This window comes from Tachyglossus aculeatus, chromosome 5, assembly GCF_015852505.1.
Source record: "Tachyglossus aculeatus isolate mTacAcu1 chromosome 5, mTacAcu1.pri, whole genome shotgun sequence".
Taxonomy (NCBI): Eukaryota; Metazoa; Chordata; class Mammalia; order Monotremata; family Tachyglossidae; genus Tachyglossus; species Tachyglossus aculeatus.
In genome coordinates this window covers 43,963,422-43,976,281 of record NC_052070.1, presented here as the reverse complement: position 1 = coordinate 43,976,281, position 12,860 = coordinate 43,963,422, and the positions used below count along the sequence as shown (strand labels likewise).

The window sequence follows — 12,860 nt, the reverse complement described above, 5'->3', positions numbered from 1 at the left end:
ATTAAGACCGTGAGCCCCATGGGGGGCAACTGGATCACCTTGTATCTCCCCGGCGCTTAGAACGGCGCTTTGCACGTAGTAATGGCTTAACAAATACTACCATTATTATTATAAGTACGATTGACTATTCTTGAACCGCGCGGAGGCCGCGGCGGGTGAGGGGGAGGCCGGTTCCCGCCAAATTGGGGTCAACGGCCCTGCCGCGCGGCGATCTCGCGATAGCGGGGTCCGGGCAGACGCCCGGCTGCGGGGCTTCGGAGGGGTCAGCGCGCAGGCGCCTCGCCGCCGCCGCCGTCGCCGCCGCCGTCTCCAGCGCGCAGGCGCGGCCTCTCGCCTCCCCCTCCCCGTCCTCTCCCTCCGTCCCTCCCTCCCTCCGTCCCTGCCGGGCCCCGGTCTTCCCGAGGCGGGGCTTCGGTTCCGCCATGGCGTCGGGCCCGTCCCGGGTTCCGGCGGGCTCCGAGGCGCGCCTGAGCCTGGCGGCCTTCCTGCTGGGCGGCTCGGTCACCGGGCTGCCCCTGCTGACGAGCGCCGGCCTGCAGGGCCGCACCGGGCTGGCCCTCTACGTGGCCGGACTCAACGCGCTGCTGCTGCTGCTCTACCGCCCGCCGCGCTACCAGGTCAGGGCCCGGAGGCCCGGACCGGGATCCGGGGGCCCGGGAGGAGGGAGGGACGGACGGACGGACGGACGGAAGGAGGGACGGAGGGCCTCCCGGCCGGCGGGGGAGGGCTGAGGGGAGCGGAGCAGATGGTAGCCGACCAGGGGCCAAGTGAAGCCAAAGGGGCAGAGGGGCGATCCATGTGCCTGCACATTCACTTCCCCCGGACCCCCCCCCCCAGCAAACACACACACACACACACACACACACAGGACTACCCCCCTCCCCAACACCTACACTGGAACAACTCCCCCTAAGCGCGCGCACGCACACACACACACACTGGACCACCCCCACCACTACACACACACACACACACGACTCCCCCCCAAACACCTACACTGGACCACCTCCCCCAAGCACACACACACGCGCACACACACACACACGACTATCCCTCCCCCACAAACGTACACACTGGACCGCTTCCACACCAAGCACACACACACACACACACACACACACACACACACACACGACGACCCCCCCCCCGCCAAACGTACACACTGGACCACTTCCACACCAAGCACACACACACACTGGACGATCCCTCCCCCCCAAACGTACACACTGGACCACTTACCCATCAAACACACACACACGACTCCCCCCAACACGTACACTGGAACACTTCCCCAAACACACACACACACACACACACACACACACACACAGGACGACCCCCCCCCCCCCGCAAACACACACACTGGACCCCCACTCCAAACACAGACACTGGACCACCCCCCTCCCCACCAAACACACACACACACACACACACACAGGACTCCCCCCAACACCTACACTGGACCACCTTCCCCAAGCACACACACACACACTGGACGACCCCCTCCCCCCCAAATGCACACACTGGAACACTTGTCCCCAAACACACACACACACACACACACACACACACACACACACACAGGATCACCTTCCCCAAACACACACACACATACACACATACACATACACATTGGACGACCACCCCCAACACCTACACTGGAACACGTCCCCCAGGCACACACACACACACACACACGCACACACACAAATTGGATGATCCCCTGTCCCAAACACACACACTGGACCCCTCCCCCCCTAAACACACACAGTGGACCACCACCCCCAGAACACACACACTGGGACCCCCCCCCAACCATACACTGGACCCCTCCCCACCCCACCAAACATATACACACACTGGACCAGCACCCCCAAACACACACACTGGACCACCCCCCCACACATACACACACATCCAAGCCTGACTGACAAGCCCTTAACCAGCTTCACCCAAACTCCAGCGACAGGGTCACGGGTTCTAATCCTGATTCTGCCACTTGTCTGCTGTGTGACCTTGGGCATGTCACTTAACTTTCACATGCCTCAGTTCCTTCATCTGTAAAGTGTGGATTAAGACTGTGAGGCCCACCCGTGGGACAGGGACTGTGCCCAACCCAGTTATCTTCTGTTTACCCCAGTGCTTAGAACAGTGCCTGATACATAGTAAGTACTTAACAAATACATAATAATAATTATTATTAGTATTAATAATTGTGGGATTTGTTAAGCGCTTGCTATGTCCAAATACTGTTGGCGCATAGTAAGTGCTTAACAGACATCATAACTATTATTATTATTATTGCTAAGCGCTGGGGTAAATAAAGCCCCACTTTTCCTCATCTCCCACTCCCTTCTATGTAGCCCTGACTTGCTCCCTTTGCTCTTCCCCTCTCTCCCTGCCCCACAGCACTTATGTATAGATCTGTCATTTTATTTATTTTTTTTGATGTTCGTTTGTATTGATGCCTGTCTCCCCCCACCCCCTAGACTGTGAGCTCATTGTGGGCAAGGTCTGTCACTGTTTATTGCTGTATTGTACTTTCCCAAGCACTTAATACAGTACTCTGCATACAGTAAGTACTTAAATGCAGTTGAATGAAAGAATACAGGGTAATCACCGTATCTAAGTAGAAGGGAGAGCAGGTATTGAATATGACAGAAGAGGAAACTGAGGCACAGGAGCACCATGTTGGTGTCCTCTCATTTCCTCTCTTCTTGGACCTCTCTGACTGTGAATGTGTGTGACCTAGATAGAGCTCCGACCTGAGAGTCAGAAGGACCTGGGTTCTAATGCTGGCTCCGCCACTGAATAATAATAATAATTATGGTATTTAAGTGCTTCCTTTGTGCCAAGCACTGTTCTAAGCACTGGGGTAGATACAAGGTAATGAGGTTGTCCCACATGGAGCTCACAGTCTTAATCCCCATTTAACAGATGAGGTAACTGAGGCCCAGAGAAGTGAAGTGACTTGCCCAGGGTCACATCAGACAAGTGGCAGAGCCGGGATTAGAACCCATGTCCTCTGACTCCCAAGCCTGTGCTCTTGCCACTAGGCCATGCTGCTTCTCACTTGTATTGCGATTAACTGCTGTGTGACCCTGGGCAAGTCACTTCACTTTTCTTTGCCTCGGTTACCTCATCTGTAAAATTCATTCATTCATTCGTATTTATTGAGAGCTTACTGTGTGCAGAGCACTGTACTAAGCGCTTGGGAAGTACAAGTCGACAACATATAGAGATGGTCCCTACCCAACAATGGGCTCACAGTCTAGAGAAGCAGCGTGGCTCAGTAGAAGGAGCACGGGCTTTGGAGTCAGAGGTCATGGGTTCAAATCCCTGCTCCACCAATTGTCAGCTGTGTGACTTTGGGCAAGTCACTTAACTTCTCTGGGCCTCAGTTACCTCATCTGTAAAATGGGGATTAATGCTGTGAGCCCCACGAGGGGCAACCTGATCACCTTGTAACCTCCCCAGTGCTTAGAACAGTGCTTTGCACATAGTAAGTGCTTAATAAATGTCATTATTATTATTATTATTATTATTATTAGAAGGGGGAGACAGACAACAAAACAAAACATGTAGACCGGTGTCAAAACCATCAGAATAAATAGAATTACAGCTATAGGCACATCATTAACATCCCTTCAAAGCCCTACTGAGAGCTCACCTCAGTCTGGGAAGGCCTCCTGGAGGAGGTTAGCTCTCAGTAGGGCTTTAAAGGGGATTAAGACTATGAGTTCTAGTTGGGGCAAGGACTATATCCACTCCATTAGCTTGTGTCTATCCCATTGCTTAGTACAGTGCCTGGCCCATATTAAGTACTTAACAGATACCATTTTTTAAAAAGTGACTTGTCCAAGGTCACACAACAGGCAAGTGGTGGAGTCAGGATTAGAAACCAGGTCCTCTGACTCCCAGGCCCAAGTTCTTTCCACTAGGCCGCACTGCTTCTTGTGCAACGAAGCGACAGTGCGTGACGTGTTCCAAACCCAAGCTGCTGCTATGGCAGATGTGCGTGGGACAGATGGAGGGCCTGGTGTTTGGTTTATTTTTTAAAAGTAACTTAGGGTTTAGAAAATACCCACGCCAAGTTAAGTGAGAGTTAAGCATTCAGAGTTTAGGGCAGGGGCTAAGCCTGAGGATGGTTCTTGGTCTAACCCGAGGTGATGGCTCACATTTGTGGAGCCTCCTAAGAATCCATCAGCTTCTTTGGTTTTCTCCTCTGTAAGGGAGTACCTTTGGGGGTTCCCCCCCGCTCCTGACCTAGCCTGAACACTTGCAAAGACATTAAATCACCAGAAGGGAAAGGATGGTAGTCACGTGGTTGCCAGTCATTCATTTAGTCGTATTTTTTGAGCGCTTACTTTGGGCAAAGCACAGTCCTAAGCATTAGGGAGAGTACAATATAACAATAAACAAACACATTCCCTGCCCACAATGAGCTCACAGTCTAGAAAGGGAGACAGACATTAATATAAATAAATGACAAGAGTAAGCCCTTTGTGGGCAGGGGTTGTCTCTGTTGCTGTGTTGTACTGTCCAAGTGCTTTAGTATAGTGCTCTGCACATAGTAAGCGCTAAATAAATATGATTGAGTGAATGAATAATAATAATTATGGTATTTGTTAAGCGCTTACTATGTGCCAAGCACTGTTCTAAGCCCTGGGCTAAATACAAAGTAATCAGATTGTCCCACGTGGGGCTCACAGTCTCAATCTCCATTTTACATATGCCAGGTAACTGAGGCACAGAGAAGTTAAGTAACTTGCTCAAGGTCACACAGCAGACAAGTGGTCCAGCGCTTAGAACAGTGCTTTGCACATAGTAAGCGCTTAATAAATGCCATTATTATTATAAGTGGTGGAACTGGGATTAAAACCCATGACCTCAGACTCTCACCTCCCGCCCATGCTCTTGCCACTAGGCCATGCTGCTCCTCTAATGAATATATACATAAAGTGCCTTGGGGCTGGGAGGGGGGAATAATTGACCATAAAATGCAAGTCAGGCAGAAGGGAGTGGGAGAAGAGGAGAGGAGGGTTTAATTGGGGAAGGCTTCTTGGAGGAGGTGTGCCTTCAATAAGCCATTGAAAGTGGGGAGAGCAATTGTCTGTCGGATATGAGGAAGGAGAGCATCCCAGGCCAGAGTCACGATGTAGGTGAGAGGTCAGCAGCGAGATAGATGAAACTGAGGTACAGTGAGAAAGTTAGCATTCAAGGAACGAAGCGGCCCCGTTTCTGTGCTACCCTGTGGTCCCCTGTTAACTAGTAGGCGATGCAGAGCTGTCTATTCCCATTTAATTGTATCTGGGTCCATTTCAGATAGCCATTCGAGCCTGCTTCCTGGGCTTCGTCTTTGGATGTGGTTTGCTGCTAAGTTTTAGCCAGACCTCTTGGAAGCATTTTGGCTGGTAAGGGAGAAATACTATTTTTTCCTTCTGTAATTATAGTTGTATTGGAGGGGTGGGTAAATCACGGGATTAGAAATGGAATGTCTTTACCCCCTTGCATGTCTGGGGCACAATTTCATCTCTGACTCATGGAAGGCTGTCACTATTATTCTGTATAAATGCATTTGTTTTTATTTAGTTTCTAAGGCAGATATCCTGTCTCAGTCACAATAATTAATACCCAGTGGCTCTGCTGTTGACAGAGACGGAGGTCTGAATAAAAACACCTCTCCTACAAGTGCCCCTCAGGCATTTTTACATCAATATGAATCCCCCAAGCTGAAAGGGACTCAGTTCAGTGACATAAAGGTGTGAAAGGCTCTGCTTTTTCTTCATAGGCCTTTTCCATCTCTAATTTCTATTAGGTCACATCTAGTGCCACCCCTACGGGCCATAGTAGGATTTTTCCCTACAGTATGATTTCAATCCCCTGAACCTTCTAGTCTCTGACCTGGATTTGAACCAGTGGCCTAAAGGTAAAAAAGCTTTACATCCTCTTATCAATGCTCTGAGCCATCTAATCCTTTTTTTGCCAGAATTATTTTTAAGCTGTGTTGATTTTTTTTTTTTAATAACTGCCATACACTGGAACTTTGCTTGAAGTTCTCCCTTTTACTATTTCCTCTCATTTTATGGTCTTTTAAGCCTCCATGGTCCATAAAACTGTTATTTTCTTGACGGTAATTTAGCCCCTCTAAACTTCACTGTATGCTAGCTAACCCAAAGGAGTAAATTTACAGGTTCTAGATTATGTGTGAGCAGGTTTTAAAAAGAAGTCATAAATCTCATCTTAGAAGTCAGGCAAAATCCAGCAGAACAAAGGCACAACTTTTAATTGATTATATTTGTAAATAGTTTAAGTTCTATTCCTTCTCCCACTCATCCCTTCCTGTGTATTATTTCTTTTTTAGGTATATGTGTTCCTTGTCCTTATTCCATTATTCTGAGTATTTGGTGACAGCAGTCAATAATCCTAAAAGTTTGTCCCTGGACTCTTTTCTTCTGAATCACAGCATAGAATATTCAGTTGCCGCTCTCTCATCCTGGATAGAGTTCACAGTTGAAAATATCCTTTTTCCAGGTCAGTAAGACTTTCAAATGGTTTTTGAATTCACTAAGGGGAAGGTGGTATGTTTCTGTCTCGGGGGTCCAATTTGGATAGGTTTTTTTTTTTAACCACCCCACTATCTTATAAAGGATATTTGTGAAATACGTTCCTTGTGATTGAGTGCCGCTTTTGCAGTTTGAGTCAGGAGCATCCTGAACAATTCATTTATGTTCAGGAAGAATAAAGAGTAAGTGCATTGTCCACTTAATGAGCCTTCCTGAACCTTGGTAAACAAAGGTTATTTTTAATGTCTAATTGAGGGCTCTATGGGCAATTTCAGTTTTGATGTCATTGTAAGAATTCCATATAAAATGATGCTCTTTCATGTTAAATGATAATATTAAAAAAACAAAAAATATTCTGCCCAGTGTTTTGTGTGAAATAGAACTCTCCAGAGAAGTAGGTACTATTAAAAAAGAATGAAGTTGAAGGCTTAAAATGCAGTGGGCTCAGCAGGTAGTGGAGTGGAAACTTAAATCCAAGCTGTTGTGGATTTACTGCGTGATGATCTGGGTCACTAACCTGGCCCCAGTGTGGTCATTAGCTGGGGGACTGTGATAAGAGGGAGGTCATGAAGAGTAACTGGTCAAAGTATTAGAACATATACAAAGGAAACTGGAATTTTAACATCTTTCCTGTTAATTTTTCTCCCATTTTACATAAGAAGTTGAAAAATTCAACATGAAAAGGAATCATGAATGTTACCAAGTTGCCCTGTGAAATATTTCACAGCCTTACTCCTTGTAGAAAAGATGACAGATAATATTCTTGCCTTTAATTTTGAGAAGGGCTGGTGGGGGGAAGTGAGGGGACTTTTTATTCACTCCTGTTTGTAACCAGAATTTCTGTTTTTGCAGAAATAAAGCAGATTTTCTGGCTCAGTACCATTGGGTTACTGATGGTGGTCTTTGGGGAATGTCTGAGGAAAGTGGCTATGCTTACTGCTGGTTCAAATTTCAACCATGTTGTTCAGAATGAGAAATCAGAAACTCATACTTTAGTGACAAGTGGAGTCTACGCTTGGTTCAGGCACCCCTCTTATGTTGGCTGGTTCTACTGGAGTATTGGAACTCAGGTATTGTATGATACATATATGGGGCGTTAGTAGTCTTAATCCACTGCTTTGTTTTACTGTAATGTGTTTCCATTTATATAAGTGAAATTAGGAAGCCATTAGGGAGGCCTTTGACATGATTCAGCCAAGCCATTCAGTCATCTATCTTCCTCTTTAATGTAAGGCCATTAAAAAAAAGGAATGACAGCCTACTTATAATCAGATCTTGCAGGTGACCTATCTTCAAATACCAAAGTCAGTGACCAGACTCGAGAGAAGATCCTTCAGAGAACTTGTCTGGGTCTTTTCTGTAGCCCATATAGCATTTAGGATGTTATTAATCGGAGAAGCAGCGTGGCTCACTGGAAAGAGCCCGGGCTTTGGAGTCAGAGTTCATGGGTTCAAATCCCGGCTCCGCCAACTGTCAGCTGTGTGACTTTGGGCAAATCACTTCACTTCTCTGGTCCTTAGTTCCCTCATCTGTAAAATGGGGATTGACTGTGAGCCCCCCATGGGACAACCTGATCACATTGTAAACTCCCCAGCGCTTAGAACAGTGCTTTGCACATAGTAAGCGCTTAATAAATGCCATTATTATTATTATTATTATTATTATTATTATTAATGGCAATCGAGTAAAATGCACCACGAGCTCTAAACCGTACGCTCAGTAGTGTGGACTAGTGCAGTGAGCCTGAGTCTGGAAGTCAGCAGAACTGGGTTTTATTCTTGGCTTTGTCACTTGCCTTCTGTGAGACCTTGGAGAGGTTAGTTAGCTTCTCTTTGCCTCTGTTTCCTCACCTGTAAAGTCAGGGGCGCGATACCTGTTCTCCTTCCCACTGAGACTGTGAGCCCCATGTGGGCCAGAGACTGTGCTAACCTGAATACCTTGTATCTACTCCAACTCTTAGTGCAGCGCTTGGCACACAGTAAGCACTTAACAAATACTGCAGTTATCAGAGCCGGAAGGCAGTTAAGAGGTCATCTCAACCAGTATACTGTTTCCAAAGCAGGCCGTGGCCTGACCCGTCCAGGAAATGCTGTTGCTTTTTTGTTTTTAAATCTCCCGGGTTGTGGGTGCCACAACCTTTAACCACCATGACAGAGAGTTCTTCCTTATGTCTGTCCAAACTCCATTTGCTGAGGCTCTGAGTATTTTCCTCGAGTTATTCAGCTCAGGACATGGAGAGCAACTGGCCTGCATTTGCCTCATAAGAATTCTTCAGGGTCTTTCCCAGACTAAACCACTCTAACCCCTCATTAACTCTTGCTCGCATCCAGCTGCAGGGAGACACTGAGTGCCCCCCTTATCCGAAAAGACAGTGCCGTACTTGCAGGGAGGGAGAGACTTGGCTCTGGGGAGAAACAGGCCTCAACCTGAAAACGTTTGGTGTTAGGGAAAACAGCCGAGACATAGCACTCTCAGCAGAAATGCCCCATTTGGAGGAGGCCTCATTCAGCCTGCTGCTTTTCTTTCATCTCTGTCTCCCTTTTCTAGGTGATGCTCTGTAACCCCATCTGCGTGATGGGCTACACCGTGGTCGTCTGGCGATTTTTTCGCGATCGAACAGAAGAGGAGGAAATCTCATTAATTCACTTCTTCGGGGAGGAGTACCTGGAGTATAAAAAGAAGGTGCCGACCGGCTTGCCTTTTATAAGTGGCGTCAAAGTGGAGCTGTAATGGGTGAAATACAATCCAGGGGCATTTCTGGTCATAAAAGAAACCGAACAAGGTAACCTTGGGTGCTGGGCAGCAAATAAGAGTGAACGGCACATTGTACTACACCACAAAGGATTTTAGTAGCCATTTTTGATCCTACCCTCTGAGCACCTCTAAGAGCTAGGTGGTCAGAAGGCCTAATGAATGCATGAGATCAAAAGGTCCATCATTGCCCCTAGCCAAGGTAGAACTTCCTACTAATATGAAGCGAGGAGCAAATCAGTTATTTACTTAGTGATCCTTGAAACTTAATACTGGTAAGAAGATGAAAAGAAGGCCTTTTCCCATGAGAGGTACAGTGTTTTACCCTCATTACCCTGAAGATTTCCTGGAAACGGAGTCGCTACTTCCCCTTAATGTGAATATCATAGAAGGGGTAGTGGCATCTATAAGTGCTTCTTATTTTTAGTGCAAACTCATTTTGAAGCTTTCTCACCTAAAGAGAAAGGCCAGGCAGCATAACTTTACCCACTTTGTTTCCATCTTTTAAATTCATGAACATCTATTTCATTTTGAAGACAATGTCTGGTTGTTCACATTATTCTTTCTGATGGCTGGGTTACTGAGTATCTTTTGGCATCTGCCTGAATCAGTTCCACTAAGTGAACAGTCGCCAAGCTTGCATTTATCAGTACGTAAGGGTAAAAATGGACATTGTTCAATACCTGGACTGTCTTTAGGGGAGGGACAGTTGAGTGTGGCATTTTTTCCTGGGCTCACTTTTTTTTCCTCCTTCCCTAGGATTGTAAAAAAGTATTATGAGTGGGAAGGGGGTGCCTGGGTATTTAGCGTTTCGCCCACTTGAAAATTATTCAGCTTTGTGGGAAGGAGAGTCGGGTCTACTGGAAATGATCACTGCCCACCACTGAAATAGATCACTGGAAAAGTTCGCTCCTCTTTTGCTTTGCCATTCTGCTCTAGTGCATTGTTTATGCTTTAAGTGCTCATTGTGGGACTGTGCTAAACTGTTTGTCCTCCGTCTTGTCCATTCCATTCAGGTGTCCATAAATGGCTTTTCAAATGATCACTTTGGGGTTGGGCAACAATTTCAGTTCACTCCCTGGTGAAAGAAACCTTAATTGTTGAGAGAAATTCGAGCTGCAGGCCAAATGTCAATAACTGCAAGCTTTTCTGAATCAAATGTACAAGCTTTGAGAAGTACTTCATGTTTGGTTCTGGAATAGGTTTGTAGATGAGCTTTTATCTGGGGAAGAAATCCTCCGAAAAGGGTGGGAAGTGGCACTGGTGATATTTGAACGAGGAGGCAGCCTGGTCCAGTGGGGAGAGAGCACTGGCTTGGGTCAGGAAATTAGGGTTCAAGTCCCAGTCTTACTGCTGACTCACTGTGTGGCCTTGGGTAAGTCACTTAACCCCTCTGTGCCTCAAGTTTCCCCATCTAAGAAATGGGGTTAATAATACTTGCCACCTACCTCACAGGGGTTTTTGTGAGGACTCATGAGATAAATGTCTGTTAAACACGTTAGATGAGACGTGTATAAACACAAGCTATATTTATATATGATGATTCTGTGGAAAATAGGGAAACATTTGGATGACTGTCTCCATATAAAAATGACACATTTTGCCATTTAGAAATCTTTAATTCCAGATTTTGCAATTTTATTTTATTTCCTGTTCCTATATACCAAAGAGGTTTGCAGGTACTTTGATAACTTGGTAGGAGAACTAGATGGGAAACTGCTAGGCTTGGAAGTATTTGCCTATTTACAGAACTCTAATAGGATGAAGAAAAAAAATTGTACTGAAGCAGTCAGTGTTGTCTCTAACAACCACTTAGTCCCTGAGGGAGAGTTTAAATGCAAATATTTTGTAACTTCATTTGAGGTAATTCCAAGCTCATTCCCCCTCCAAGCCATGATCCACTGAACAACCTCCTTTCCTAGAGCAGCACAATATTGGAAAGAATCGTAGAACTTTTTAGGCAGTCCTTTCTCCAGGCCATTGAGTTTTCCTTGCTGAACCTGGCAAGAGGCACATTCAGGCTTTCATTCCATGTGAAGGGCGACTTGTTGTTTGTTTGTTTAGGAGAGAGCTACTGCCGGGGCGTATATGTTCTGTAGACTTTACGGGGACAGCAAGGCTGAAGGTGTTGTTAAAGTATTCCTCCGCCTCCGCCATCAGTCTCCCAAGTGCGATACCTTCATTTGACTGTCCCTGGAGATAGCCAAGGCTGTTCTAAACCTAGGTCTTAAATGTTGCACTGTGATATGTTGCTGCTGTTAAGCTACCCTAACTGTGCTATTCGACCCTCTAGTTGGTTTAGGGAGATGATGATGGTGGAAATTATCTGGGTGCTGGAGAGAGGTCCTGTTTCCACCTTAAGACGCAAAGCCAGAGTGAAAGTTGCAGATTACTTTGAGAGAATGCAAAACATTTTCAGGACAGTGTTTGAGTCCTCCTTATCACACCCCGGTTCTGGCCCCAGTGCTCTTTAGTTTCATTTTAAATATATAAACGTAGCAATAACAGTATACATTGCAGAAAGTTAAGTGCTTCTGTGGCGTTCAGTGCAAAATCCACAACACTGATTCCTTCTAGTTAATAAATTCTCCAGAGTATTTTGTTTTCTGTTTTTTCCCCCTTTTGATGGTTTTTAAACTGACATTTTTATTCAGAAAATAGGTTCTGTGAAACAGAAAGCTTTTTAAAATACCTGAAAATGAATTCTCATTACCGCGTGAAGATTTGTAGGCTACTCCATGTTTGGCTTATGGGGAATAAGTTCCACTGTGGGTCAGTTATGTGTTGCAAGATCCCTAGGTGATCCCAGGGAGAGTTGGAAATCTCACTACACTGGCTTCTAGGCCTTTAGAGAGCCCATTTGGGATTGGCCAATTCTTGCCATCTGTTCATGCACAGTTCTCCCCTGTTCTCTTACATTTCTGGATGGTCGACCAAATGGAAAACAATGATTCCTAATTCAAACAGTGGTGATAACATACCGACGAGTTCATCATCAATCGTATTTATTGAGCGCTTAGTGTGTGCAGAGCACTGTACTAAGCGCTTCGAGTTCTTCTCGAAAGACCCGGGACCAAAATCAGTCATTGGTTTGATCTCCCAGGAAAAGGCACTTAACCACTTGGCCATCCCTTGCACTTTTTTATTGCCTGGGGTAGTTTCTAAACTCCCACTGTATGTTGTTTTTGTAAGAATTTGGTGGTGATCACATAAAGGCCTGAGCATTTCCATGGTAGTGGGAGATCATAAACTTGTATGTTGCTCCCCTTCTACAAAGGCTTGTTAACTTGTGAGGGGATAGGGAAAGTTCTTTCCCAGCTTCCACCTGGAGCAGTCTGGTTTACCTGCTCTTTGGATAGCCTGCCCCATACCAAGGGTGTATTAAACTAATGGAGTAATTGTTCTACTCTTCTTTTTACATGAAAAAATGTTTACATGAAAAAAGGTTTATTTAAGTATTTGAAAATGGATTTTCTTTTCACAGATGTTGATTATGCTTTCCATTTCTTAAATAAAACTGAACTTGACTTCAGTATGAGACGG

General features: G+C 45.9%; 1 protein-coding gene across 1 annotated transcript; it reads left to right on the top strand.

The window, feature by feature from the left end:
* Positions 1 to 422: 422 nt before the first annotated feature.
* Positions 423 to 12,860, top strand: ICMT (isoprenylcysteine carboxyl methyltransferase). Its single transcript, XM_038746663.1, has 5 exons — positions 423 to 617; positions 5,326 to 5,414; positions 6,365 to 6,534; positions 7,419 to 7,636; positions 9,114 to 12,860. Exons 1-5 carry the CDS (start codon positions 423 to 425, stop codon positions 9,294 to 9,296), a joined length of 855 nt encoding a protein of 284 aa, XP_038602591.1. The 3' UTR covers positions 9,297 to 12,860.

What these genes read in the sequence shown, in the direction of transcription:
- ICMT (XM_038746663.1), top strand. Translation starts at nt 423, where the DNA reads ATGGCGTCGGGCCCGTCCCGGGTTCCGGCGGGCTCCGAGGCGCGCCTG. An exon ending in ACCGCCCGCCGCGCTACCAG is followed by an intron (nt 618 to 5,325) that starts GTCAGGGCCCGG and finishes GGTCCATTTCAG; the next exon opens with ATAGCCATTCGAGCCTGCTT. An exon ending in TGAAAATATCCTTTTTCCAG is followed by an intron (nt 6,535 to 7,418) that starts GTCAGTAAGACT and finishes CTGTTTTTGCAG; the next exon opens with AAATAAAGCAGATTTTCTGG.